The sequence below is a fragment of the Augochlora pura genome, chromosome 2 (assembly GCF_028453695.1).
Source record: "Augochlora pura isolate Apur16 chromosome 2, APUR_v2.2.1, whole genome shotgun sequence".
Classification (NCBI taxonomy): Eukaryota; Metazoa; Arthropoda; class Insecta; order Hymenoptera; family Halictidae; genus Augochlora; species Augochlora pura.
In genome coordinates, this window is record NC_135773.1 from 17,527,437 (window position 1) to 17,555,031 (window position 27,595).

At 39.2% G+C, this 27,595-nt stretch overlaps 1 protein-coding gene across 1 annotated transcript in view; it reads left to right on the forward strand.

The window, feature by feature from the left end:
* Positions 1–13,367: 13,367 nt before the first annotated feature.
* Positions 13,368–27,595, forward strand: part of LOC144478264 (uncharacterized) — a 96,774-nt gene continuing 82,546 nt past the window's right edge. The window contains exon 1 of the mRNA XM_078196030.1: positions 13,368–13,481. Coding sequence (XP_078052156.1) covers positions 13,368–13,481 — 114 coding nt within the window. The remainder of the gene's footprint in view (positions 13,482–27,595) is intronic.

Genomic DNA, 27,595 nt, shown 5'->3' on the forward strand with positions numbered 1-27,595 from the left:
CTTATTGTCCTTATGTACTTTTGTTTCTAGACTTTGATAACAGAAGAACTTATTTTTATTCAGATATAGAAGATATTAATAATATTCATATTTAGTACATTTTGCATGAAATCTGTATCACGAGTCTGACTCGTTATTATAGTGCAACGGTTTAATCATCTATGTATACGTATTAATTAATAATAATAAGGTCTCTGAGATAACCAATAACAATATTGATAGCGGCTAGCAGCACTATCAACCTAGATATAGCAGAAATATCAAATAGCTTGCAAGTTGTGCGCTGATAGGTATTTAAGACAATAATTCGGCTTGTAGAGTGTTGAGAATAATATGAGCGACGTAATGAACTCAAGTAGTGGTATAAATAATCTAATCTTATTTTGACAAAACATCAATATATATCTGTTTACAAAAAGGATTTGGACAAAAAGAGAAGAACTAAAATTCGACTAAAATAGTATATTAGCAAACGTTGATCACAAGTTATATTCGTTCGTTAATTGTCAATATATTAATAATAAAAAATATAACATATTAATATAAATAAGGCATTCGAAGGGTTAAAAGCGCGATGCGCGCGTGTCGCGCCCATTTTGTCGATGGAAAATAGCAGGCCCGATCGAAAGCAACCGACGGTCGAAGCACAAGCTGCGCGTTAACGTCGAACGGACAGATTCCAGGCTGCTAACGACGAAACGTTCGAGAATGATTAATCCGAATGGACGACGTTTAATAAACGATCCCGGCCGCAAGGCACACAGGCTCGGGTTTTCCTCGAACGTCCAAACTAATTCACTGCCGGCCCGTGCTATATTACGACATTACTTTGTACCGTAATACAAGCCGATGTTGCCCGATTAACATCCGAGATTACAGGCAGGCTCCTTACGCCAATGAATGTACTTAGGCGGTGAGAAACGATCGGGGCTGGCGAAGATAACGGCGACAACGCTTGGCGACGAGCAAGACTACGATTACCAGGCTCCTTTGTCCCCGAGCACGATCCGCACCGGCACCGGCCGTGTTTCCTCGCGACTTTAATAACGTTCGACACTCGAGCCGATCGCTTATCTCCTCGCTCGAACATTTATCCGCCGATTTATAAATTAGAAATGAGTCTGCCGCGCGGAAAGCACTCGCACGGGGTGGAGCTCGTTCCATTCAATCTTAACCGATTAGCTGTTGCAATTGCTCTGAGGAGCGTTCAAGTTATTGCAGTTACAATGTACGTTTCAGTTTCTTCGGATTCTGTTTAAATGAAACACTTTTGTAGATTATATCATTTGGAAAACAATTTCAAGGTATATCTTTCTTCATCGGTTAGATGTTTTTGACGAGTGTTCTTCCCACGAACAAGTGGAGACATTTTGTGTTATGACTCGTCAAATACGCCTAACTGCTTATAATTTGGCACAATTTGGACAACTTCTTTAACATTTTCTTTATGTGCTTCTAAAGATGAAAAAGATTCTGATCGTCCAATCGCTTTATGGAGAATAAAATTACTATGCATAAATTGCTAAGAGGTGGAGAGTAATACAGATTATTGTTTCCTTTCCATAATTTTTAATTACAAGAAAATAACTCGACATTCTTAAAATTACTTACCAATTTGGTTGCTGAGACAGTAGATGATTATTTATAAAAATTGTACACGGAGATTTACAGTTTAATAGTTACGTGTAGTTAGAGCAACATTACTTTCACCGCGGACGTTGCTTTAATTAGCTGTGCTCATTAAGAAATCGATGGACTCGGAATAATATGGGAAGAAATCGGCGGCGAGATGTTGCAAATCCGCTGAAAATTCCAAGGACACTTAATCGAATGTTCAGAAGTGTTCGAAAGCGATTTCCAAGGACTTACGAGCGAGGGATTGAGGAAACAGTCGATTATCCGAAGCTCGATTCGAGTTTGAAGTCTATCTCATTATCCGAGAGAAAATGAGTTCTACGCTAATACCTCCTCGACGGCCGGAAAGAAATTGATCGACGATCAAAAAACGTTCTACATCTCATCGCGGGTTATTACTCGTTATCCCGATAAAAGGATCGCTGTTCTACCCGATACGGCGTTGTTCCTTGATTTTCCGGAGGGTCCGCGGAAGCGGAAGGATCAACTCGATCGAGGCCTATTTCGAAATTACTTTGGAATTCGCCAATTTGTCGAAGGAGACGATCGAAAAACGGGAGAGGTAAAAGGAAGTCTCGAAAACCCGGCAAATTGAAACGTCTGTAAAAGCCTTGGAAAATTATTCTCGCGAATCGGTCTATGATCGACTTAAAGATTAAAGCTTCCTCTTTATAATGAGCCCTCGGACCTTGGTCTACGATTTTTGTTCATGGTTTTATTCGACTTTCAATGATACGTCTAACATCGACTTGCCATGACCAAATTTATCCGCCATTTTTGTTTCACGAAACTGTTAAAAAAATAGTGGATCAGGTTTTGAGGTGTCGTACTAAAGGGGACACTTTAGCCATCAAATCTGTAATTGTTACAATTCTGGAAGAAAGTTTTCATGTTTCCGTAAACGTTCGAATATCGAAATGCAGATTGCTAAATTAATCAGCTAAAAATGACTCGTATTCGAAGGGGCTCGTGTGTATGAACAGTCGCGTTTATGATCGAATATTGTCTTGTTAGTGGTATTTGTGGCATCGTTGTTCTTTTGAGCAAACGAAAGAGGCGTGGTAGCATATATCGTAGATTAGGCGAGCAGCTCTGACTGAGGAGCCGATGGTTCATTGATAAGATTGTCAGTGGAGCCGATTGCCGATCAATTAAGGAAATCGCTGGCCGCGCATGCAGAAACCCACGACGAGTTCTTCTCTCTCCCGGCTTCTCTCTGTCTTTCTCGTTCTCTCCTCTCTCGCAGAATTCGCCTCGCTCGCGGCCCTCCTCGCCTCATATTTATAGTCTCTGTCCGTGGTCCCGACTATAACCGTCAGTTTGTTTGTTATAAAACAAGCCGCTGGCTTTCGCACATTGTCCGCCGTGAGATAATCGGGCCCGGCCCTGGGTCCCCGCCGCCCTGTTATTAATGCGTAATTGAATGTTGCGATTCATTACCCGGACGTTATATTTCAAGTCGACTGACTCCGTGGACGACGCAACGCGACGCGAATCAACGCTTCTCTTCGTTAGCAGCATGGCTTTGCTCTGCTCTTTGATTAATCCTGCATTGTTTTACTCATCCGGATGGTCCGAGTTGTCTATGACACTTTATTAACCTCTTGCTGTACCATTTCCGTCGATTACAATGATCAGTACTTTTATAAATGTAAAAATTACTTAGAAAATAAAACGAAATATTTAGTCCCCGCCTAAATTCACTGTTCATGTTGTTATATATTTATGTTCTTCTGTTTATATTTTTTTATGTTCATGTTCTCATGTTTATGTTGGCGTGTTAACATTTTTATGTTTATGTTTTTATATTAATGTTTCTCTCTTTATGCTTTATGTTATCACGTTTATATTTTTTACGTTTATGTTGCTCTGCTTATTTTTATGTTTACATTGACTTTTTGATATATATATATATATATATATATATATATATATGTTTTCTATATATTTATTTAAACGTTTTGAATACATTGCAAAGGTGACAAGTGAGAAAAGAGAAACGCCGTTGTCGCTGTCACCAATTAGAAAGGACAGCGTACATAATTTATTTCACTGTACAATTTAGTGAATTTTCTATCGTGCTTAAGATAGTGTTAGAAATGTGCTTTCTTTAGGGTAAAATTCGAACGAAATAATTAGGGAGTAGGGCACGCGTAAAGCGCTCGCGTAAATTGAAAGGCGGACGATTGATTCGGGAGCAATCTCTAGCACAGTGCGCGGTGCTTTCCACGCTTTAGGAAGTTCTCCTTCTTTCGAGCTCGCAAGGAAAAAAGCTAGCAGGCCGGCGTGCGTTCAGCGCATTCCTTTCGTTCGTTCGAGATGAGCTACGAAAGGGAAAGCCGGATGGGTCTGACTGCGGAAGAGGATGCGAACAGCAGCTGAAAAAGAACGTCGCTGCGTTTTATGAAAGAGAAAACGAAATGTCTGTTGCAGAGAGTCGTAATATTCGAAAGTCTCCGATTTCGTAATCTTTATTTTATTAAATTCTTTATTCTATTTTTATTATTAATTTTACTCGTAAGCACGACCTATGGCACACTTATGATTAAACTGCGGATCTTTATGCGAATTCAAACTGTACATTGATTGCAATCAGGAGGAAATGCATAGATATTTATTTGTTTTGTATAACATTACTAAGTAATAAAAAATATAATCTAATTGCTGAATTCTTCTAATGAAGTCACCGTTTGGTGTTTCAATTACTCAGTTCTGTTACAGATGCATGAAATCCACGGTCTGTTCATGGCAATAGGATACGAATCTTCTTAATATCTTGCGAACTTTCTAAAATGCAGTCTTTAATGATGATGAAAATTTCGAAATCACTTCGGAATTGGCTGAAAAGGCAATATATTTATAATGCTGTAAAGTAAGAAATACATGGTACTACTTTAAAAAGCCAAGATGACCTGTACTTTCCACCGAATAAAAGAATTTGCTGAGATTTTTATTATTGCACTTTGTTCTCTTCGCAGTACTTTTCAACATTTTTTTTCTCAAATTAATATAAATGCTTCAGAAATTAGGATAAATACCTTATTATACCATGCTGTGTAACTTTTTATATCCTTTAATCCCTTGCAATATATAATAATAATAGTAATAATCTTTATTTCGGCTTCACAGCCATGAAAAAATGTGGACTTGGTTTACAATTTTTACTCTGTTTGAACTCCTTGTGCGCATTCATTCCATTCTCTCGTCCCTCTACTCTATTGCTTAGCTATTTCGTCTTACCTACTCTAAATTATTACTACTAACTTCTTACCTACTCCTTGGCCCTTCTATTGTCTTTCTTTTTCTCTTCTTAAATTTATTAACCTCATTATCTACTATACTGTCTTTTGATCCTCAAAACTATTTATTTTTTACTTTCTTATATAATTACTCTAAGATTAAAATTAACCTAATTTTATTTTGTGCCTTCTTCTTTGGCTTATTCCTTCTTATTGCATCCTGTCCCTTGCCAAATCCCTCTTTTTCTTTATCCCTTTCAGCCATCTCTCCATTTTCTCATCCTTCCTTCCGCTGACTATCTCTTCTATTTTTACCTCTCTACTAGTCTCTCTACAGTCCCTTGCCAGATGATCCAGTGTTCCTGGAGCCTCATTGCACAGGTCGCACTTCCTCTTCTCCTCCTCTTCCCAGGACCTATTCCATTTCTCCATACCCCCGCATCTTGCCTGAGCCATCAGCATCTGGCTGTCTCCCTTTCCCGTTTTGCTCAAGTACTCTGGCAACCCCACCGTTGTGATATACTTGTATCGCTCATTGTATCGTGATCTTTGGATCTTGTTGTGTTGTATTTGGCCTTGTCCTTCTATGTCGCGCCTCCTCAATTCTTCAGCTATAGTCTTAGCATCTTTTCCCTCTCTTCTTTCCTTCTCCAGTCCTAGCATACTCATTCCATTTCTCTTTATGTATTCTTCCTTTTCTTTCCCACTTCTTGTCTTTTGATTTTCTTCCTCCTTCTCCTTCAAACATTCTTTTACTAATACTCCCTTCCTTTACTTTCTCTTCATATATTAAGGTTCTATATCCCGCTACCACCCTTACTTTGATTCTCTTTGCTTCCTCTAAAACAATGTATTCCGGCGTTCTAATACCTAATCCTAATGTCCACTTTATATATATTGTACATTTAGTTTTTCTACCTCTGCTCTCTCTTGGAACCTCCATAATTCTACCCCATACAACAAAACTGACATGACTAGACTTTCCCATAGAAGCATTCGCATCCTGAAATCTACCTTAAATTTTCGTTCTCCTAATCCCCAGACTTGGTTTAAAACGACGCTTCCTCTCTTTACCCTTTCTTCTATGTGTCGAGCCATGTCCCCATTTCTTTGGAATACTATCCGTAAGTAACTATATTCTTTGACCACCTCTAGTTCTTCCTCTTTCCATATCCATCCCTTTCTCGGTTTTTTGCTTCCTTCCCTTTCCGAATATCATTACCTTTGACTTTCTCGCATTCAGTGTCATGTGTTATCTGTCCAGATATCCTTCCAATTTCTCCATTGATCTTCTTAGGTCATCCACGTTAGTGGCTAGAATTACTACGTCATCCGCGTATGCTAAGGAGTAAATTCTATTCTATCAATCAATTCTTCTAAATAGAAATAAAATCTAAACTTTCTGTCGACAAATTTTTCGAATGAAATTGAATGAAGACAAAGAGAAAACAAAAACCCTTTTGTTTTATCAAAGGAATTATGAAGGGCGAAAAATACGAATCAATCCAGTTTTGAAAGAAGTCGTAGGGCATGGGATTAATAAAATCGCTTGTCTCAGAGAGTAGATTAGTGTTTCTTATCGGCGCAGTTCTAGCGAAATCATATCGCCTTATGAAAATTGTCGGACGAAGGGAAACGGTTAAACAAAGACGAAGCGAGGAGTATTGGCCGTAGCCTTGGCGAGATCTCGCAGCAAATCCAGCGTTTAAAGTGTCCGCGAAGCGTGGGTGATCCGCATCGTTCCGATCGTAATATTAGCCAGCGAGCGTTTCCGCGCGGACTTATCGCGGCCGCTTACGCCCGACCGGCTCGTAAACTCGCGGATATTCTTGCCGGTATGGCACCGCGGAGCATTCTTTTAATTACACGCGGTCGATAGGCGGCTCGGAGACAGCTTAGCGACCTCTCCGTACGTCCGGCGACGTCCGCTCGCGTCGCCGCGCGAAAATAGTCGGCAAAGTCCGCGATAGATGCGAGATAAACTTTGCCGAAGTTGTACGCCGAGCCTGTGAAATAGCACCGACCGGCAGGAAGCGCGCGGATCGCGAAATTAAGTGGACTTATGGCCGTACGAACGACCTAATCCTTGGTCCTTCGATCGGTTCGAGGGAAACCGAGGGGACATCGTAAATATGGTAATTATAATAATTCGTCTTCTCGCGGTTCTAAACGGTGAAATTATGAATGGAAAAGGCTTGATCTTTGAACTGTTGCGGCTTACCGAGTAAAAGTCTTGGTGTATTTTGTGCACACGGCGTTATAGTAGACTTGACTTCCTCAAATTAGCTCGGGTGGATTGTTGTGCGATTTTTTCGCACGGAGATACAGAGATTCAAATTATGAGAAGTACAAGTCGCTTCAAAAAGTCCTACGAAGTCGAATCAAGATGGTGAAATTAAAATTGTGGAGTTGAAATCGTAGAAATTATTATCTAAAAATTGATTTTTCAGTTCATTAATTTTTAGTTTATTTTATAAAACAGTTTGTAGTAATAATTAGTACACTGCGAATTTTGATTTGCAACTGAAAGGAATGACTCAAATACGTACCCCTAAGGATATTAGAAGAACTCGAAAGCGTTGTCGCATTCGTTCCGACTAATCAACAATTATTTTCAACCGTATAACAAATTACAGGATGTACATACATTAAAATATTTTATGACATATTTATAAAATATATAAATAAAATATTTCTAATGTGGCAAGAGTGGATTAATCAAATAGAAATAATTATTCCGGAAATATATGACTTATTTATCATCTAAACGCATCGTAAAATATTTATATATCTCGTTTTTTATACGATCGAAAGTAATTATTAATTAGTCAAAAGTAATGGATGTATGTATACATGTTTTTATATATCTAACAACTGCAGAATAAGTATTTCAACTTGTTCAATTAATTCCTCCTACATTACAAACACTTGATTTAAATATTTACGAAATACGTTATAAAGAATGTTATTAAAACAAATAATCAAGAAAGGCGAAGCTATTTTTCTCATCGCTCTAAGCGTGACGACAGAACCTCTCGTCGCGAAATAAATATTATCCAACTTAGAGATTGGTGTTTCGGTAAAAAGCAATCAGCGTCGACGATAATTGCCATAAGCATACCATCGTTATTCTAACAAGTATCCGATGATAGCGCCATTTACGGTTGCTCGAAAAATGGCCGGGTATTCGAGAGACTCTCGGCTCGCGATAGGAAGTTAACGTTGTCGGTAATTGAATCGGCGGGAAGGAAGCGAATCGCGAATTCGCGGTTGCAATTACAAGCCGAGGAGCCGGCCATAGTCGGCAATGGGAGAAAAAATCCGTGACGCCGATTCATTTCATGCAGGAGATAATAACAGCTCGGTCGGGTAATTAAGTGTTAAATAATTGCTTAATTGAATTTATAGGCTCTGACGCGTACGAGCCTCACTTCCGGATCAATTAGGCCATACCCGTTCGCGTGTCCACCGGCTAACGCGTACGCCAGCGAATAAATACGGCAAAAATGTCCATGAAATTGTAGTCATTCATTTCGCAGAACCGTTTGCCGAGAGTTAACATTTATCACTCGACTGTGGATCTCCCTACCGTGGTTCTTCCCTGCTGTCCGTAATTTTACCGTTTGAATTTGATCAGAACCGCGTGGAATCCACAGTCTGTCCATCACAACGTTTACTTCGACGTTCTCCTGGATGCTAATAAGATCATCTTTTATCTCGAACACTTAATTGCGTCGCTCATTTATTAACAATGCGATAGAAGATCGCATTTCCTATGACGCATCGAAGAATTCAAACTGAGTCGACCAAAATGAATTTAAAGGAAAGCGAATCGGTGATTAGGTACTACTTCTGGAAAACTCGTGGAATTGCTCGTGTTCGCTTAATTCTGGCTCGCGGTACTCTAACCCCGATTCTCGCGTCGAGTTTTCGCTCGGTATTTATAATTCTGTTAAGTTTCTTACGTCAATTCTGAACATGAAAAATCGTGTGAACGAAAATTTCTCGTTCAAAAATTCTTTTCTAAAAGAATGTGTACTCGTTTCCTGTGGCTCAGAGGGTGAAAAAAGGATTCCGTGTAAAACAGAAGAATTCGCCGCAACATCTCGCCAACAATGCGAGGTAATCACAGTTTTAATTGGAACGAAAATAATGAAACATCGTTCGCCAATTTTTCTAACGAAGGATTGTTAATCTCCTGAAGCGCCTATCGAATTTCGCGGGTTCAACGTAATGAAAAGAATGAATCCGATGAATGAACAGTTAACGAAACGAGCGAAGATTTGTGAACGTCGGTCTGTAATAAATAATTACCGAAGCAAGACACTGTACGTATCCTCTATTCTTTTCTTTCACGTGATTTTAACTCGGCCTGCGTAGGAGGGGACGGTGGAAGGGAAACAAGTAATCATAGCGCGCGCGTAATGATTCGCGGTTAATTCTTTGACCCAGCTTATTAGATTAATTAAGAGCGGCAGAACGATCGAACGAGTGAGACTGAGACGCGTGACAGGCGCGGAATAATACTATAATCACGTTGATTAGTAACGTTAATAAATTGGCTCGGGACATGGTACACGGCGCACCGCGTTCGCCGATCCGCCATTTTCACGCGCGTCTTTGTTCCGAGCGCGGAAAACGGTGACCATGGAACAGAAACGGGACTTTTATTGGCCTATGTAATCTTCTATAAATCACAGTCGAGCGAGAGAAATTTGCATTTTTATAGAACTTGCGGTTTTATACAAATTTGCATTTTGCGAAACTTCCGTCCTACGAACTCGAAAGCCAGCTGCGAATCAAGCGCCATCCGAAACTAAATCGATACAATTTAAAATGGAATGACATGCGTTTTTAACAAAAATATTTCTGAGTAACCCTGACGATTGTTTAACATTTTATTCAACAATTTTTATCAACATATTTCTTAAGATCCTTCCGATTAGATATTTTTCTGTAGAGCTTATTGATACACGTGAAAATTGAAATTAATTACCGGAAACTGGAAAATCAAATAACAATATTTATTTAACGAACAAACGAATTCGTTTAATCTGGATAATTGAAATTATTGAATTGATAACTAATTAAATATCTTCAAGATCAAAGCGTTATACGATTACACTGAATACAGTGAAATATGAAAAGTTAAAATTGTTTGAATGAAATAACACTTTTGTAAAAGTAAATAATTTGGTAGGTGAAATAAAAAATTGAATGGTAATTGGTAGATTAGGCTTTCCTCTCTAGCCAGACGTAAAAATGATTTCCACCGCTATATTAAAGTGGGAGCCGAACAAAAGGATTGCTCTCGACCGCGAATAATTGAATTAAATTTGACTAAGGTTCAGTCAATTAAAATTCAATTAGAATGAAACAGTAGGTATCCGGCTATTATGGATATTGTTCTGGCAATGAACGTGTTAATGGGCGCGAGAAGTAACGCGGCGTATGTGAATGAAGTTCCGAAGAAGAGGGGAGAGCAAGACACGGGGCTTCCTTCTTTTCTACGGCCGAGGCAGCGAAGAGTGCAAAATGCATCTAGAAGAAGTTTTACAGTGCTGCGTTGTTGACTTAATGCAGTTGCAGCTTGCTCTTTTTGGAGTTCATAAGCAACTCTGTTTATGAGTTTCTTCACCTCCGGTAAAAAAATTCTAGGAGCTACTAAAATCGATTTCTCTGCTCTTTCTTCGAACAATGGAAACTCGGGAATGTGCCGGCGATGAAATGTCTGCGTTGCAAAATGTTACAATAATATTTATAATACAAACCGAACGACCGATCTAAATTAATCTGTTGATTGTTTCGATAAAAATTTGGCAAAAATTTCGAAATTACCCCGAGACTGGCTGAAAAGGCAATTATTAACCATCTGCACTGAAAGACGTTTCAACTCCAAATTTCTAAACGATTCTCCCTACCTATTACTTCTTGATTTTTATCCTCTTATTCCATGTAAAATTTAAAACTGAGTTTCTAACAATTTATCACATTTGTAATGCTGTAAAGTAAAAAATACATGGTACTATTTTAAAAAGTCAAGATGACCCGAACTTTCCACCGAATAAAAGAATTTGCTGAGATTTTTATTATTGCACTTTGTTCTTTTCGTAATGCTTTTCAGCATTTTTTTCTCAAATATGTATAAATACTTCAGAAATTAGGCAGTGCAACTCATATGCAGTGCAACTTTTTATATCCCTTAACACCTTGCACTATAATAACGAATCAAACTCATAATGAACACTTCGTACATAATTTTGCAAATATGGCTACCAATCAATTCTTCTAAATAAAAATAAAATTTAAACTTTCTGTCAACAAAACAGAAATTCTTTTGTTTTATCAAAGAAATTATGATGGGCGAAATATACTACTCAATGCAGTTTTGAAAGAAATCGTAGTGCAAGGGATTTATAAAATCGCTTGTCTCAGAGAGTCGATTAGTGTTCCTTATCGGCGCACTCTTAATTAAATTGACACCATTTCGCGGCACGACTGGCCACCATAAGAAGACATGTCTTAAGAAAATTGTAGAATGACGGAAATCGGTAGTCAGGAATGTGCCGGCAATGAAATTTTTGCATTATAAAATGTTAGAATTATGTTTATAATACAAACTAAACGACGATTTAAATCAATTTGATAAAACAGATGGTTGTATCGATTGTTTCAAGTATTATTAGCAACTCACAGCTAATTTTAGATTCTCCGTCACTTAAAAAATTGAGAACGCGACTGAAAAGAAAGAAAAATATGTAAAAGAGTCCTCAGAAATTGTCTCCAAAGATTGCAATGTCTGACTTATTAATTACCGTAGTCGTTCTAGACGTAAACAATTCGATCTAGAACGATCCATAGCGTCTAATTTAACTGTAGAAATCAGTAAAAATGTCAGGCATTCTCTCAACTAAATACCAGCTGGAAAGAATAAATCATTAGGTCGGTTGACTTCCACGAAATAAATTCCGACAGGAAAGGCGGTCCGCTGTACAGAAAATCAATTGGAACTCTCTATTTGCAGAGAGATCGCGGCAGCTCACATGATCGGGAGTACGTGTGAACGGGGCCTTGTTGGTTGGGTGGCGTTGCTAGCGCGCTCCTAGCGGTCCCACCACCTCCCGAGGCCCCTGTCGGTCCCCCCATGAATATTCATCGCTTTTCCGGCCGTCGTCGTCTGGTACGCGAGCGTGCGTTGCTCCCAATTTGTCACACACCGTGGCATTATCCCATTTCGCTAATAAAGTAATATTAGGGTGGTGAAGAGGTGATGCGGCGGGACGCAGGCGCGGGGCTGATTTATTTTTTCTCTCCTGTTTCTTATCTCCGCTCCCCTCGCCCCGTTCCGCGCACCCTGTTCACTTGTGCGCCTCTTCTTCGGCGTGGTGTCTTCCTTCTCTTCGTCTTTCTTCCTTAGTTCGCGTCCTACTCTGTTACCACGTCGCAATTATGCAACTTGGTAATTGCACGGCGCCTTGCCCGCCAGGTAGCCGTATCATCGTATAACAAGACGCGACTTTATTACCGAGTTCCTTTCGTCCGATCTCTTCCAGGTGTCTGACGTGTGGAAAAAAAGCGAGGTGTAATTCAACAGCAAGCACGACGAACCGGCGGAGACGGGAAAATATGGGGGACGACGACGTCGGGCCCTCCGTTTCAACGTTATTCATTTAAACGTTGTTTTCACCCCGTTGAGAAATTCGCAGACTACGAAATAATAGGGGTTACGTGATTCCCCAACGATTACGTGATAATTACTCCAGAATCAGAACTATCTGAATTAATCAGTGTCTTAAACTTAGTGTCAGTGTGTTACGATTAAAAATTACTGATTTGTACAAGAAGAACCGTCTTAAAAATGAATTATTTATATCTGAAATGTACTCGTTCAAAATAAACGATATAGTTCAGATAGAAGTTGTATTATATTAATTTGTATCACTTCAGTCAAGTCATAGTTAACATACGAACGCCTTTAAATTTTGTAAACTGTATGGTGATTATTTGTAATGCAATGCTTGTTCAATTGCTTTTACAAATCAGACGTTGATTTGTAGAAACGCTAAATCTCGAAAGCAGCTGCAATAGTGGATTTATTAGCGAATACGATGAATATTAAGTACCATAGTAGATAAAATAACTAATAAGTGCAATAAGTACTGGATACATTAAAAAATATAATAATTAATAAGTACTAGAAATACTATAAACGATATTAAATACAATAAATACTAAATATAATGTCTGATACATTAGTAGATACGATAAATAATAGATACAATAATTAATGGACACAATATTTACTAGATACTATAACTAATAGGTACGATAAATACTAGATACAGTAATTAATAACTACAATAAGTATTAGATAAAATAGCTACTGGTGCAATAAATTAAGAGTTCGACTCGGATAAATTCTAATAACCAACGATAAGGATTCCTAGTTTGACCTGCAACGATTTTACTTTATTATCCGATGACTGCTGGCCAATGGAGAACAAATATTGCATTCCTGTTTTTCCCTGTTACAGAGCCAAGGGAACAGGATCATCTCCACTGATGCGATTAGGCGAAGAAAACCAAGAGATCAACGACGCTGAGCAGGTAAGTCGTCGACGAGCAGCTCGATTTCTTTTATTATTTTGCAACCCTCTATGATTAAGTGTTTAAAGCTTTTTGGCTCGAATGTGGAGCGTCCGGATTGAAGTCTGTAATCTGCGTGTGTCTTCGAATCAACGGTGCGTCGATTAAGCTTTTCCCTGTTTGACGAGCGTAATCACATGTCTGATCGGTTCTAACAACTCAATCTTCCGAGGTGTCTAATTTGTGGACAGTGGGAAAGTGGCGAGTTCCGATTACGTTGGTGGCGATAGTCGACGATCCTGTTGAGTCCAATTTGTGTTGTGTGGAGAACTACTCGTTTATTTCAATATATTACGTGATCGGCGTTGGGTGTATAATAGCCACAGTATATGATAGTAATTGCAAGCGTGAAAATTCGTTATCTCTGTAGTGATGCACAACTGCACGGTGCACAGATTCACGGTATTCGCTTTACATTCGGGCATTATTGACAGTAATTAGTGTATTGAACAGGGCCATCTTAAGAGGCTAATTTGCATGTTTGCTTTTCATTTGTATCGATTGTTTCAAGTATTATTACCAGCTTACAGCTACTTTTAGATTTTTCGTGACTCTTTTATTTATAATTTAACTCTTCTGTTATCAAAGTATAGAAACGAAAGTAAATGAAGATAATACAAGAAACAGAAATTGTCTAGTCTTATTTAAAGAAAGTATTAACAGCGAATAAGTGCTGATTAACGCAAAATGTAAGGAATCATAGTGCAAGGGATTATTAAAACCCCTTGAACGACAATTTATTTTCAGTCAGTACTGCCCTGCCAGACGATTTAATTTTCTTAGTTTTAAGAGGAGAGATTGATATAGAAACTTACGGTTTTGTTGCTCAAATAATTTGTTATTATTAAAAATAATACTTGTTTCACACATATATATGAATAAGAATATAATTAGTGTCGGTTAATTCTTCATTAATGTTTAACAAAAATATTACAGTTCTACATAGTTTCCCATAAACCGGGAAAACTAATTTCGACGAAATCGATTTAAATAATTTATACAAATTACATTCTAACGGTAACTGAAAGCATGCACACAAGTATATCAAAGCAATAGACTCGATATGACTTACAGATACTGCTCTCATAAAAAGCATCAATCCTCAATAATTTCTGACGAGTTCAGCTCGTCATTGTCAGTTTGTTCAGGAAAGTTTATGACGAGCTGGTCTCGTCATTTCCGTTCAAGGGGTTAAGAACGAAACTGTTCAGCTGAAACTCTCTATCAAAGATCCAGCGAAATGGACCCAGCGATTGGTAATTACGCGTTTTTCTCGCGGCGGGTCGTGGTTGTCCCGTCAAAGATCGTTTCTCCGATGCTGATAGTCCGCGAGAAACCGCAGCGTGTCCCGAACCGGTATGCAGGAATCGAAAAAAGCCGCAACAACATGGAGTGCGTGTCGCGCCGATTCCGAGGACACCGATTTCACGGCAGATACATTAATGCGGGCCCCGGCCGTGTATGTTATAAGTCCTCGAATAAATTCCCATCGGGACACGCCCCTCTTCGATTATTTAACTCGCCGAGAACGGACCCGTCGGAAAATCGTTAGCAATCGTCCGAACGACCACGCAGATTACGCGCGATCTTCGTCGCACGATTCTACGAGACCGAGGCGTGTTTAGACTAATTCGCAACTTCTAGACCCCGCGTTTAAGCGCTGCTAAAAATTATAGCGCTTTATTTTAAAGAAAATTAAGAACTATTGTGGCTAGTACTTTATTTTAGAGAAAATTAAGTACAGTTTTGTGTAACATATTATTTTGTATAGCAAACCCCACAAATGTGTAATAATGTTGCGCTACATATTCCAGTCTATATCATCGTATTTAAATGATTTTTATTACATCTTTTATTTCTATTATCATTTCTTTTATTGCTTTTCTTTGGATTCATTAGCCATGATATACTGTTTATTATTATTGTACTAATTTGAGCCTACTGAATTTTAATAAGTTATTATTTTTTAAAATATTCTGGTCATATTTACTTATTATTAGCTTACTTCTTCGTATTGTCTCTTTTAATATTTTATTTTAATTTATTATTATGCTTTGTGTTTAATTGAATTTAAGCGTTTGTGAAGAGCGTTGATTCTGTGTCCCCCTCCGGATAACGAATGTAAACTCGGGGAACATGAGCTGTATAATAAATGAACGAGTATCTGTTTTAAGGAAAATTAAGTACCGTTTCTTACAGCGCCTTGTTCTTTTAGAAAATTAAGGACCACTTTATATAGTACTTTATTTCAGAGTAACTAAAGCATTATTTTTATATACCACTTTCCTTTAATGAAAATTAAGTACTATTTTATAGGGTACTGCATTTAAAAAATAAATTAACGATTATTTCATACATCATTGTATTTTTAAATAGTTTAAAAGCTATTTTATTATGTACATGAGAATATACAGTGTGTTAGAAAACACAAGGGTTTATATTGATATGCTGTAAAAGTTATATTTTGCATAAAGATTTTATAAGAACACACAAGTATTAAATAAGGTATTCAACTTCTTTTTAATTATTATAGAAACATATTGAAAACGTATATTTAAAATATAATTATTTCAAATGTGCTGCATCTAGACTGCCGATTTTATACACTTATTACAAAAATGACTAAGTGAAACACCAAACTGCAAAAATATTAGCATTCGCATTTTTGTCAATCAATAAAAATTAATCTGTGCCACGTTTGCCTCTAACGGTACATGCTTGCATGTTAATTTAATGCGCTAAAAAATAGTTTATATTAAATCTAGAATTAAAGAATTAATTTTTACCACAAGAATGGATCGTAATGAGTTCGTTTTATTATTATATATATACGATAATTAATAAATAGGTGCTAGTGAAATAACAAATGACTAGAGTGAAGAGTCGAATATAAATAGCTCGGCACGGAACGTATTAACCGAAGAAATACATTTTTAGGTAACTTCTTCGTTGCTTCGCACAATTGAATCAGAGAATTTTTATTATGCACGAAACGATGGCGAATTACCATTGTCTTTGAAGACAGACGTGGTCGCCGATTGAAAAGAATCGTCAGCTTTTCGTGGCGCAGGCAGTGGTCAAAGTGTCCCGATCGACGATTTCGATTACAGGGTCGGGCTTTCGTAGAGTGGTCGCCAGGTAAAGGATGCTCCTTTGCCCCGGGGCGCACTTAATCTTATCGGGCCGCGGGCTTTTGTCGGACCCGGTTGATGCTTTCTTGAAGCTTTCTTATCGGCCTCGACCCTTTCGCGCCGGCACGCTTCCGCTTCGCTCCTATCGTATCTACTCGTTTCCACTTTTGTCGTGGCACACCGTGAACCACCGTAGAAAATCCTGGCGACGATATCTGCCTGACAATATTCTTCTCGCTATCGCCGCCACCTATTAGCCACGCTACTCCTCGGCTCATCCCTCCCGAGATACCACGACCAGCAAAACTGTTAGCACTTGGAACATTTTTGGAGACGTGTCAATTCGTTGATTCACGATTATTCTGACCGTTGAGATACATTTATTCGATGTATATGTTAGTTACGTTAAATATTACAATAACACTCGCTCAAAATCGGAATAAATGAGTATTATTTTTAAATTGGCTAAGTCCATTTATTTTCAAATCTAGGTGTTTAAAGTATCTGCGATCGAAAAAATATAAAAATATTAGTAACTGATAGCAATTGGTAGTATAATGTTTCTGTGATGAAAAATAAAATAGCTAGCTCGATTAGTTTGAAAAATGAATTCAGGCAACTTGCAAAATAAACGGTACATATTATATTAATATTAACATTAACTTATATACAATATAATTAACATTGTTCTCGAGCATAATTAACTGTATATTTATCAAATAGGGCATGCTACGCCGCTTTACTAAGAAATAAGAGAATGAAAGAATTAAATATGTCTTATATGATAAATAATATGTTATTCATGCTTAAGAATAAAGCGAGGGCACAAAAATTGGTCACCCCATAGTATCCATCGCTATTACCAATTCGCAACAATTGTGTTCACAAAATTCATCCGACGTTCTCCACGTGAGATACAAAATGGTCGTCGTGACAAACTTGCGACACTGGTAGCGAACGTGTTAATTCGTCGGGATCAATCAACTGGCGGGCGTGGGTGGTGGAGGAGAGATTGGGGATGGTTAGTTGCCGGGAGCAGCCCCATAGATCCGTCGGAGGCTGACCCTCGGATCGCGGCGCGTCCGGTTGTGAACTCGATCCCCGGTGTATCGCGCGCAGTCACAGAGAGAGCCTGCATTACGTATGGCGATTGCGTCAGGGTGATATCGTCATCGGACAGGGCGAACACGACTTTAGCCTTCTCGGCTAAGGACACGGTAGAGGAGAGCAGAGGTGCGTGTCCCGACACGGCTTGCCCATTAGGTGGACCCGCCGCGCCATCAGATTAGATTCCGTTTCGTTCTCGGTTGGTCCGCAACAATGCGGCTGAACCGCGATGCATCGCCGGAACGACGACGTCTCCTGGCTAACACGCTTCCTGGATTCGTGAATCTCCGGGTCCACGGAGAAGTCCTCTCTCTCCTTGCCTCGTCCCCTGTCCGCCACACGTGAATTCTTCTCTGCCGACACGCATCTTATAGCCGCATACTTCGCAGAGGTCATAACAGCGAACTTATGCCGGACACTATCAGCTCGCTGCCAGATGGATCGATGATTTCAGCTTGATACGCTCCTGGCCTCTCCGGCGACTCAATTAGATTTTACTTAAAGCGAACGCTGGTAGCGAAGCGTACTAGCTCAACTCTCTGTGGACCCGAATTGTTCAAGTTACTTGAAACTATTGCACATTTTGATAAAAATCGACAAGGGATGCAGAATTTTTAATAGTCGCTGATGAATACATGTGTTCTTTCTTTCTTTCTTTTAATTCGTTGTTTAATTTCGCATCGGCCATTTATAGGTTAGTGGAGACTCATGTAGGTATTTATACGTTTGTTAAGTATACTGCAGAGTTTTGTTCATAATGAGTAATTGTCTGCATTAATTGCGACATATAGGAAGCAAATGGACGTTGATTTCATTGTTTAACTGTTTTATGGAATAATGCACAGCATTCTGATTAAATGTTTTAAAATTTTTACCATGTTTTCAAATATTTTATCGTTTTCAAATGTTTCACCATGTTTTAGAATGTTTTAAAATGCTTTCAGTTATTTTACCATATTTCAAAATTTTTCAGATATTTTACCATGTTTTATAATGTTTTCAAATATTTTCACATAGTTTACCGTGTTCGAAAATGTTTTGCCATGTTTTAAAATATTTTGTCATGTTTTCAGATGTTTTATCATGCTTTAGAATATTTTAAAATGTTTTAAAATGTTGCAATTTGCTCTTCTCGTACACAAAGTGCCATTATATAGAGAATATTCGGTTTCTGTAAAATTCATTCAGCACAACCTCAACACTGTACATTTTTAATCATTTTCGTGTCGCATGAGACGGTAAAAAATCGCAAAAAAATCCTTTCACGTTCTGGACAAGTTACTCTTCCATTAAGTATAGTTTCTAGCATATTCCGAACATCCTGATTTCTTGAAATTCCTTCTGAATCCCGTCTGGCAGGAACTTCGGCGGAAGCTGTAGTGGAAAACGCTTCTGGTAGCGGTGTTCGCAGTAATCGGTCGGCTCGCGAAAATTTCAATCGATCCCAGCCCGTTACGCGAAGCCTTGGACGGCATGGGACACCTTTTTTCTCGTCAGCATCGGTTCCATGTACGTAGTGGATGTCGGCGTCGGCTACGACATGCCTTCGCGAACACGGCACTGGATCGGCTCTCTCTCATCTTCTCTCTTTCTCTTTCTCTCCCCCCCCCCTCTCTTTTTCTGTCTCTGTCTTTTTCTTTGGGCACTCGCGCGCGGTGTCGCCAAGACGCATTGCGCGTCGCGCTATCGGCAAAAAGGCCGGCTTTCCAATTGAATTTATTCGCCTAACGAGTGTAGATTCCCTCGCGCCGAGCCGGCTATGGCCAGGACAAATGGCGCATCTCGCCGCCATGTAGCCGGAACGAGAGAATTCCGTTACCAGAGTGGAAAGCGTCGGGAATTACCGGCGACAGCGTTACAGGATCACGTTCTGCGCCTCGTCGATCCTGCTCTCTTGTCCCGAGTCGTTCATGTTCAATTGAAATTTCCGTTCGCCCATTTTTCTCGCAATCTAATTACCTTGGGCCGTGCCTGCCACGCCAATGTCCGCGGAATCGTTCTCGTAGCCGTGATTCTCGGGAATCGTTCGTTATTCCACTGCTGAGTTTCTGCATTTGCGATAGACGCGAACGGCGGAGACGCTAAACAGTAAACGCGTCGGAAGAATATTCCAGAAAATCGTTCGACCGGTTTCAGCTGACAATAAAATTAGCAGAACAGCGAGCCATATAGACTATTCCAAGCACGCGTAAAGACTCGCTGTAGTTTTAACAATTATTGGTCAAGTTACCATCGGCTGCTCATGTCATGGTCGCAAGTGTTTACGAATCTCTCGTTCTCCTTGCAAACGTTCTGCCGTTGCAGTAAACTGTGTTCGCGCCATTAAATTATAGAAAGAGCGTAATTAAATTTTTTTTATAAATAACTGTGAGCATGGTACTGCAGGGTGTCTTAAGGCGATCTAATTTGTCCTGAAACCTCGTTCGTAGAACGTCCATTCGTTATACAGAAAGCAATGATTCGTATTGGCATACACAGATTATTATATATTCCTTATTACTTATTATAGGTCAGATCATAGTAGTGAATATTTTAATTTCCGTATTATAATATTATCTGTACATAACAAAATGTTGAAGACAAGTGAAATAAGTTAAAAACAGACTGTGGATCCTTATACAAAATGTAACATTCTCCTCGAATTCCTATGATGTCACTCAAGTTGTATCTTCGACTTGTCCTTTCTAGTGAGAAATGTATAAAAATTATAATGTTGCTGAACATTGTCTTAACTCGAAATTATCTTAAGAATTTTGCTCGGTAAACAATAACTTTTCTTGCTTCCCAAAATATCTATTATTCTAACTCACTAAGATACATAGCCAGGAACAGAAATGTATCAACTGACGCAACTATAGTGGCAACACAATATAGCAACGAGCGAGATCTAAGTAATACTCGCGTATGACAGAGATGAACTAGTAAGCTTGGACAAAGAAATCAATAGATATTAAGTTAACTGAGAACCTCGATCGTGTGGTTTACTAAACAAGTGGAACACGAAGCTGGGAAGACGATGGAGGATGGAAAGATGGCATACAGATGGTATCCTCTATCAAAACGAAGCTTCGTTGACGAGGAGAAACCGCTCAAGGAAAGCAACAAGAACGAAGGGGTAATTCGAATCGGCAGGTAAGCAAGGGAAGAAAATAAATCGCAATGATCTCCCGACGTTGTGCGGCGGCGGCGGCGTTGGTATCCTTGTAATTGGCTCCGTGAGAGAGCGCATCCTTGCCGATGAGTGTCGCCAACCGCTCGATATACATCACCCGAAACACGCGGATGCGCGTCGCTCGTAGGAGGATCTTGGGACTAAAAGGACCCAAAGGCGCTCCAACGAACTGCAACGAACTGGAAGGCTGCATGGTGCTGGAATCGTGCACCAAAGATAGCGCTGACAAGCGGCCACCGGTAGTCCTCGCGTGCACAGAACCTACTCCTCTCTCTCTCTCTCTCTCTCTCTCTCTTTCTTTCTTTCTCTTTCTGTTCCCATCTTCGAGAGGACCATCGGAAACCGATACGTTCTATCCGCCGACACGGCCACGAATCGGAGTCGTCACTAATTTGGTGTCGATCCGACTCCTCGATCCTCTCTGCTAAGGAGCGGCGACGCTCTCCAGGTGGCGGAGACTCTCGCGTGAGAGCCTTCGAGACAGCTCGCGCTAGCTTTATGACTGTCACGATGCTCTTCTCCCATTTTTTCCCCGCTCCAGTTTCTTCTCTTCCAGCACTGCCGCCAGAGGACAACGCAATGCGATGGCTGCATCCTTCTCGCTCGCAATAGCTGCATCCTCGCCGTCCGAGTGAGGACCTTGCTCTAGGAACTTGCTTTTATGGCGAGGTACACGGAAGTGTGATTTATGATACGCATCAAGCCGGAGTCGACGCATACGATCCACTTGTCGGACGTTTACCAGCTGGAAAAATCAACGGTTTTACAGTATTTGTGATATCGATGTAAGAGTAAGCATATTCATTGGCCAGGATGATCGATAAGTCGATTAAAGTGGCAGGTGATCCATGTGTTTCATACTTGAAAATTATTACAATTGTCTAGCAATCAACGCTCGGCGAATGTTTTTAATCGCAAGCGGTTACATCGTGCGATCCAGAATGCAAACACAATTTCAACCCTTACAGAATCACCTCTGTTATTCCGTGGTCACGAGTCACTCCAACACCGTACAATTTATATTTAATTTTCTACTAATGCTTCGACTTTTCGTGTCTCTATTATTTGGTACATTAGCTGAGAATAAGATGCATCGAATGATTTATTTAGAATTAAATTAACCCTCTATAGCATATGAATTAGGAACTTAATTTCAAGTGTTCCATGGTTTAACCCATTTGCCTCATTCGGAAGAGTGGAAAATTGGTATGAAACGCTAAAATCCGCAAGCTTATGATGCAAACGGGTTAAAGAGTTAATTTCGATTTTTGAAAAATGATTCATTCGGTCAATGGCGCGTGGTAATATCCCCGCCTCCTCGTTGGAAGTGCCGCGCGCGGCATGACACGAAGAGCAGCGTCGCCGGTTCCGGGTCGGCGTTGCTTCGTCTGAAACGATTTTCCACGGAGGACACGAGGAAATCGTTAAGAGGCGATTCGCGTGCGCCTCGAGAGAAGAGAAGAGGAGACTCTGTGCTCTTCGGCTGGGAGCAGGTGTGCGTTCGTGAGTCACGTATATCAAGGGACACGGTGGCTCTCACGGGCATCCTTGATCGCGTCATACACCGAGAGCCCGGAGAAAAAGCAATTTCCGCGGTGCCGTTAAGCGCGCGATTCCCTAAGCCCCGACGAAACTATCTTACCCTCTCTCCTTTCCTCTCCCTCTTTCTCTCTTTCTCTGTCCTTCGTTTATAGAAGCGGACAAAGGGCGATGGGTAGAAGTCGGAGCAACCGTGGTTCGCGGATGCATATATCGTTCCGCAATTAAGCCGATTCAGAAAGAAATAACGCGCGGTCATTTCCGCGTTTCCAACCAGAGACCTTCCTCTCCCCTCCCCTCTAGTCGTGGGTTCGCCGGTCACCGGAAGTCGGGATCTTGGATCGACCATTGCTGACTCGGGCTACCATATTTTCCGCCTATTTTATTTATTTAGTATAGTCCAACCTCCATTATATGGACAACCGTCGTGCGAACCATCGATTACATCAACAGTCTATTACAATAGAGACTCCCTTCACCGAATTTTCATAATATTCTGGTGACTGAACGTTCTGTTAGTTGATTATTGCATTATTTAGATGCGCTATCGACTAGTAGAGAGCACCAATGAAGTTTTTACACAATAGAATGTTTCTTCTTTTTTTTTAATTTAGTTGAAAGGTTGAACCATCCCGAAGGTCATTAACAATCGTACAGCTACAGTATGTTATTTAGTCTACAGTAATTTGATACTATACTTGTGAAGTATACCAATAGGCTTGAGAAATTCTAACACCCGTTTCTTTTTGTTTTTATGCATTTCCTAGGTAAACGTCTTCGCTTTCTTTATTTCTTAATTACTAGTGCCATTGAATTTATTCAGCCTTGCGAGCCGGTACTTGGTCAGTTTTCGGTTTAAATCGTTCATTTAATTATTCAATCTTTGTCAATTGAAACAAATTGAATTGCTGTTATGACCAACTGAAAAAACTGCAAGAAAAATCTACAAGAAACATCGTAACTTAAACTCTAGTTTTTAACCAGGGGTGAAATCAATTCTAGAAATAGTAAAAAAAATATAAATATTTTTATCTTCTTGTGTAATATATAATTAGACGAATAAACCATGTTTCAAATATACTTCATCAGGTATTATCCACAGGTAACGAGAATTTAAAACGGTAGTTTATTTGCCAAATTCTATATTACGTGAGAAGATAGAAATATTTAGAGTTCACGATTTCAAATATTTATCTTTTCCCAGCTCAGTTTTTAACAAATACACTGATAAAATTCGTTTATTTTTCAGCACATGTTTCCCCAGGTTTACAATAATATCCGGGGTAGCTACAGATATACAGCTATCGTACGCGCTAATTTTTTCAAACTAGAAAAATTAAAGTATGAAAAATACAACAATATTAACTAATAATAATTTATATTCACTTGAAATAACTCAAGACTTCTACTAACCAATGCCTGCTAACAACATCAAAAGTAGAGTCAGAATAATTATAACAAGACTTAGGACAGGACATTGGAGACTTACACACGAATACCTTTTTTTAAAAAAAACGAACCACCGATATGTACTTACTTGATTATTTACTATTCAAATGCAAAAAATAACATATCCACAGACAAAAATATAAAATAACATCACCGGTGATTCTAACATAACAGAAACATGTCCAGAATGTCCTAAATTACCTAAAAGAAACCAACATATTTCACCAAATATAATCATTCGGAACTAAAAACAGCATCAAGATGTGGCTAATGACCTTCTGGTCGATGCGACTTTAAACATCAAAAAAAAATAATTTAAATTATATTAAATAATTTTTCTATCTATCTGCAATTTTAAAATTCAAAAGTCCTGCAATGCCTCCGAATCAAAAATTTTCCCTTGCATAGTTAATACAAGGAATATCGTCCTTAGAAACGGCCGCGTCCCGTTCAGAATGGCGGTGTACAAAACATGCGGCGATAGTTCGCAAAGCAGCAAAATATTTCTCCAGAAACAAACAGCAGGCGAAAGAGCAGTAAACGACCATTTCGAAACGCGGTCGCGGTGTACGAACGGAGAAAACTGCGGCGGCGCGGCGTCTTGTTTCTTGGGCCGATTTCCGTGGACACGGCGCGCGGAACGCTCTTGTTCGCAAATAAATTGTCCGTGGAACGATTAAATGAATAATTCATTCGCGAATTTCATCGGTTACGAGCGGTTCGTCGTAGCTGTTGGCTGGTGCCTCGAGAACCGTCGTGTCCCGCCGTGGCTCTCTCGTTAGAAAACACCAGCGAACAGATGGAAAGCCTCGCGTTATTTCACGTCATTTCGCCATCGTGTATCATTTACCGGCACGGACCCGACACGCTACGAGACGTGCTAATGCGAAATACGACGGGCACACGCGACTTTGTGTCCGTCGCGGTTTTTGCGGTCGCAAGAAAGCGCCCGTTGCGTGGCTAATGCTCCGCTAGTCGCTGTCCGCGAAATATCTAGGATCCTCCATCTTTCTCTCCCTCTCTCCCTCTTTGTTTTATTCCCCCGTTCTCTCCTTTTTACCCGAGACGGAAGAGCTCTCTGGAATTGACCTGAGTAAAAATATTCGTCAAATTATTAGTGGTACTCGTGAAATATTCTTGTTCCGTGCAATTATATATGACGTCATGCAAGCAAGTACATGCACTGAAAATAATTATCCACGCTGTGTTTTATGACGAAATTAGTGAACGAAATAGAACTTTTCTGCAATGTATTAGAGCTAATTATTTGAAATAGCATCCCACTTGTTTGAATTATTATTAGTTACTTAAAGTAATATTTCTTACGACTAATCTTTAACGGTATAGGAAAATAAGCTTTTTCTTATACCGTTCTTAATTAACGAATGTAATGGAAACATTTAACATCTGTCTGGTTTTAATGATGTGTATGTTTCAAAGATAAACACGAATGTCCATCAGGTCGCACCGTAATTGTGTATGATCGGAAAAATTTCATGAAAATGATATTCAATTGTTTCATTACACATGCGATAGGAAGAATATTTACTTCAATGAAGTATTTCAAGTTCATATTATAAAATATATATTTGAAATACTTGTCATAACTAATTAAATTAATACTTAACCAAATTAATCAGGTGAGTAATTAAAATATATATTTTAGTAACATACAAATTTCAACTAGTATTTCATTTGGTACAGATTTCATTTACAAATAAAGCACATGTAACACGGTCGAGAGAAGTTGCATTTGAATATATTTCTATTTCTTAGTTGATATATCTATACTCGAATGCCTGCCTGGAATTCGATGCAGAAAACAATATTCCTTATTTCTCATTCTTGCAATTTATTTCGCAACTCGATCCACCGTTATACGAGTGAATTATTTTTAAACCTTCGGAACCGATTAAGTTGAAAACCGTTCGGAGATCTCTTTCAGCCATTTTCGAAACGTATTTTTACAGACAGTTCCCGCAGACCCATTAATCTCTCCAACCTCTCCCTGCGCGTTGGCTTTTCATTTAATTTAATCAGCTAAGATTGTATAATTCGATGATAAATCAACACGATCGAGAGATAAACAACCGACCGTGTAATTTAAGGATCGCTCGTCCATAATTATTGGATTCGTTTCGACCTTACTCGGAATCGCAATTCAACGGTTAATAGCGAAACAACGCAAGAAGAATGTTAACCAACACGATTTTCCCCTTATTTTTCCTGTTGTCCGATCGGTAACACGGGCAGGTCACGCGACGGGAGAAACGTTTTTCCAGAAACGGGAACGAAATCGTCGTTAGCTTGCCACCGAGGGTTTCGTTCGAATCAGACCGTGGTTCTATTACGTCCGCAGCTTTCCATCCACATTGTTGAGGATTTCGAACTTCACGAGCCCGCGAACATCGAATCGCGCCGCGTGCCGAGGCTGGGAATACCGTGGTACAGCGGCGTGTTCTTTCTTTCATTTTCATTTTAATTGCAGCGACTTCCGCGCCTCCGCCGTCACGGTTTTATTTTTTCGCTCGAGTCTCCTGGCCAATTATATTTAGGCAGCGCCGTTGTTTCATTCGACGATACTATCTGCGCTACGTTTCTTCTTTATGGACGCGGGCATGTGTGTCAGGAGACGTTATGGAAACATTTCATACGCCGTGATTATATCCCGTTCTGGAACGCTATGCTGCGTATTTAGACGTCTCTCTGTGATGAATGGTATAGTGAATTATACAATGAATTATACGATGAATTCCACGATGAATTATACAATGAGTTTTACAAACGAGTCTACAACAAAGCCTACAGTGAATGACACAACGAATGGTATAATGATATATATAACGATGCAGTGAATGGTATAATAACCTTACAATGAATGACACACTCAACCCCTTGTCGTACTATTTTCTACTGTCTACATTTACTTAAATGGTTAAATCCGACCAGAAGAGGACAAAATTTTATTCTGTCTTAAGAAGACAGAGCAACATTTATACTTAATAAGATATTAACACGTTCCGTGCCACGTGTACCATTGGTGGTACACGCTTAAATAGCTATTGAATGCGTTAAGAAAATATTTTACGACAAGTTAGAATGCAAGAAATAATTTTCACCAAAAGAATAGATCCGTAATAAGTCTGCTTTATAGTTATATCGACGATAATTGATAAATAAAAATAATATATTGATTCGTAAAGCTTCGATTGACCAGAATGAAAAATCGACTAGATACAGCTCGGCACGGAACGTGTTAATAGAAATCCCTATGACGAGCCAGACTCGTCAAAATACTGCAAGGGTTTAACGATACAACGCATGATACGTAATATACGGATCAATGAACAGTAGAATGAATAATATTGTGCAATGAATGGCATTTTAGGAAAGAAAGTAGCATCTTATTGTATCTATTGCCAATATAGAACGATCAAACCTAAATGTTAATTGTTTCTCTATCAGCTATAACAAGATCAATGTACATCGAGGGAAGTATTATTTCTTATGTAATAAAAAATATCTGTATCTTTTAACAGAATACATTATGAATGAAGGTGCAACATTAATCTAGACCAGAGGAGATTTTAATACAGTATTGAGACAGAATCAAAGAACTTTTTAACTTTATTAGTTACTAATAAATTTCTATATCACACATAAAATATATAGGATGT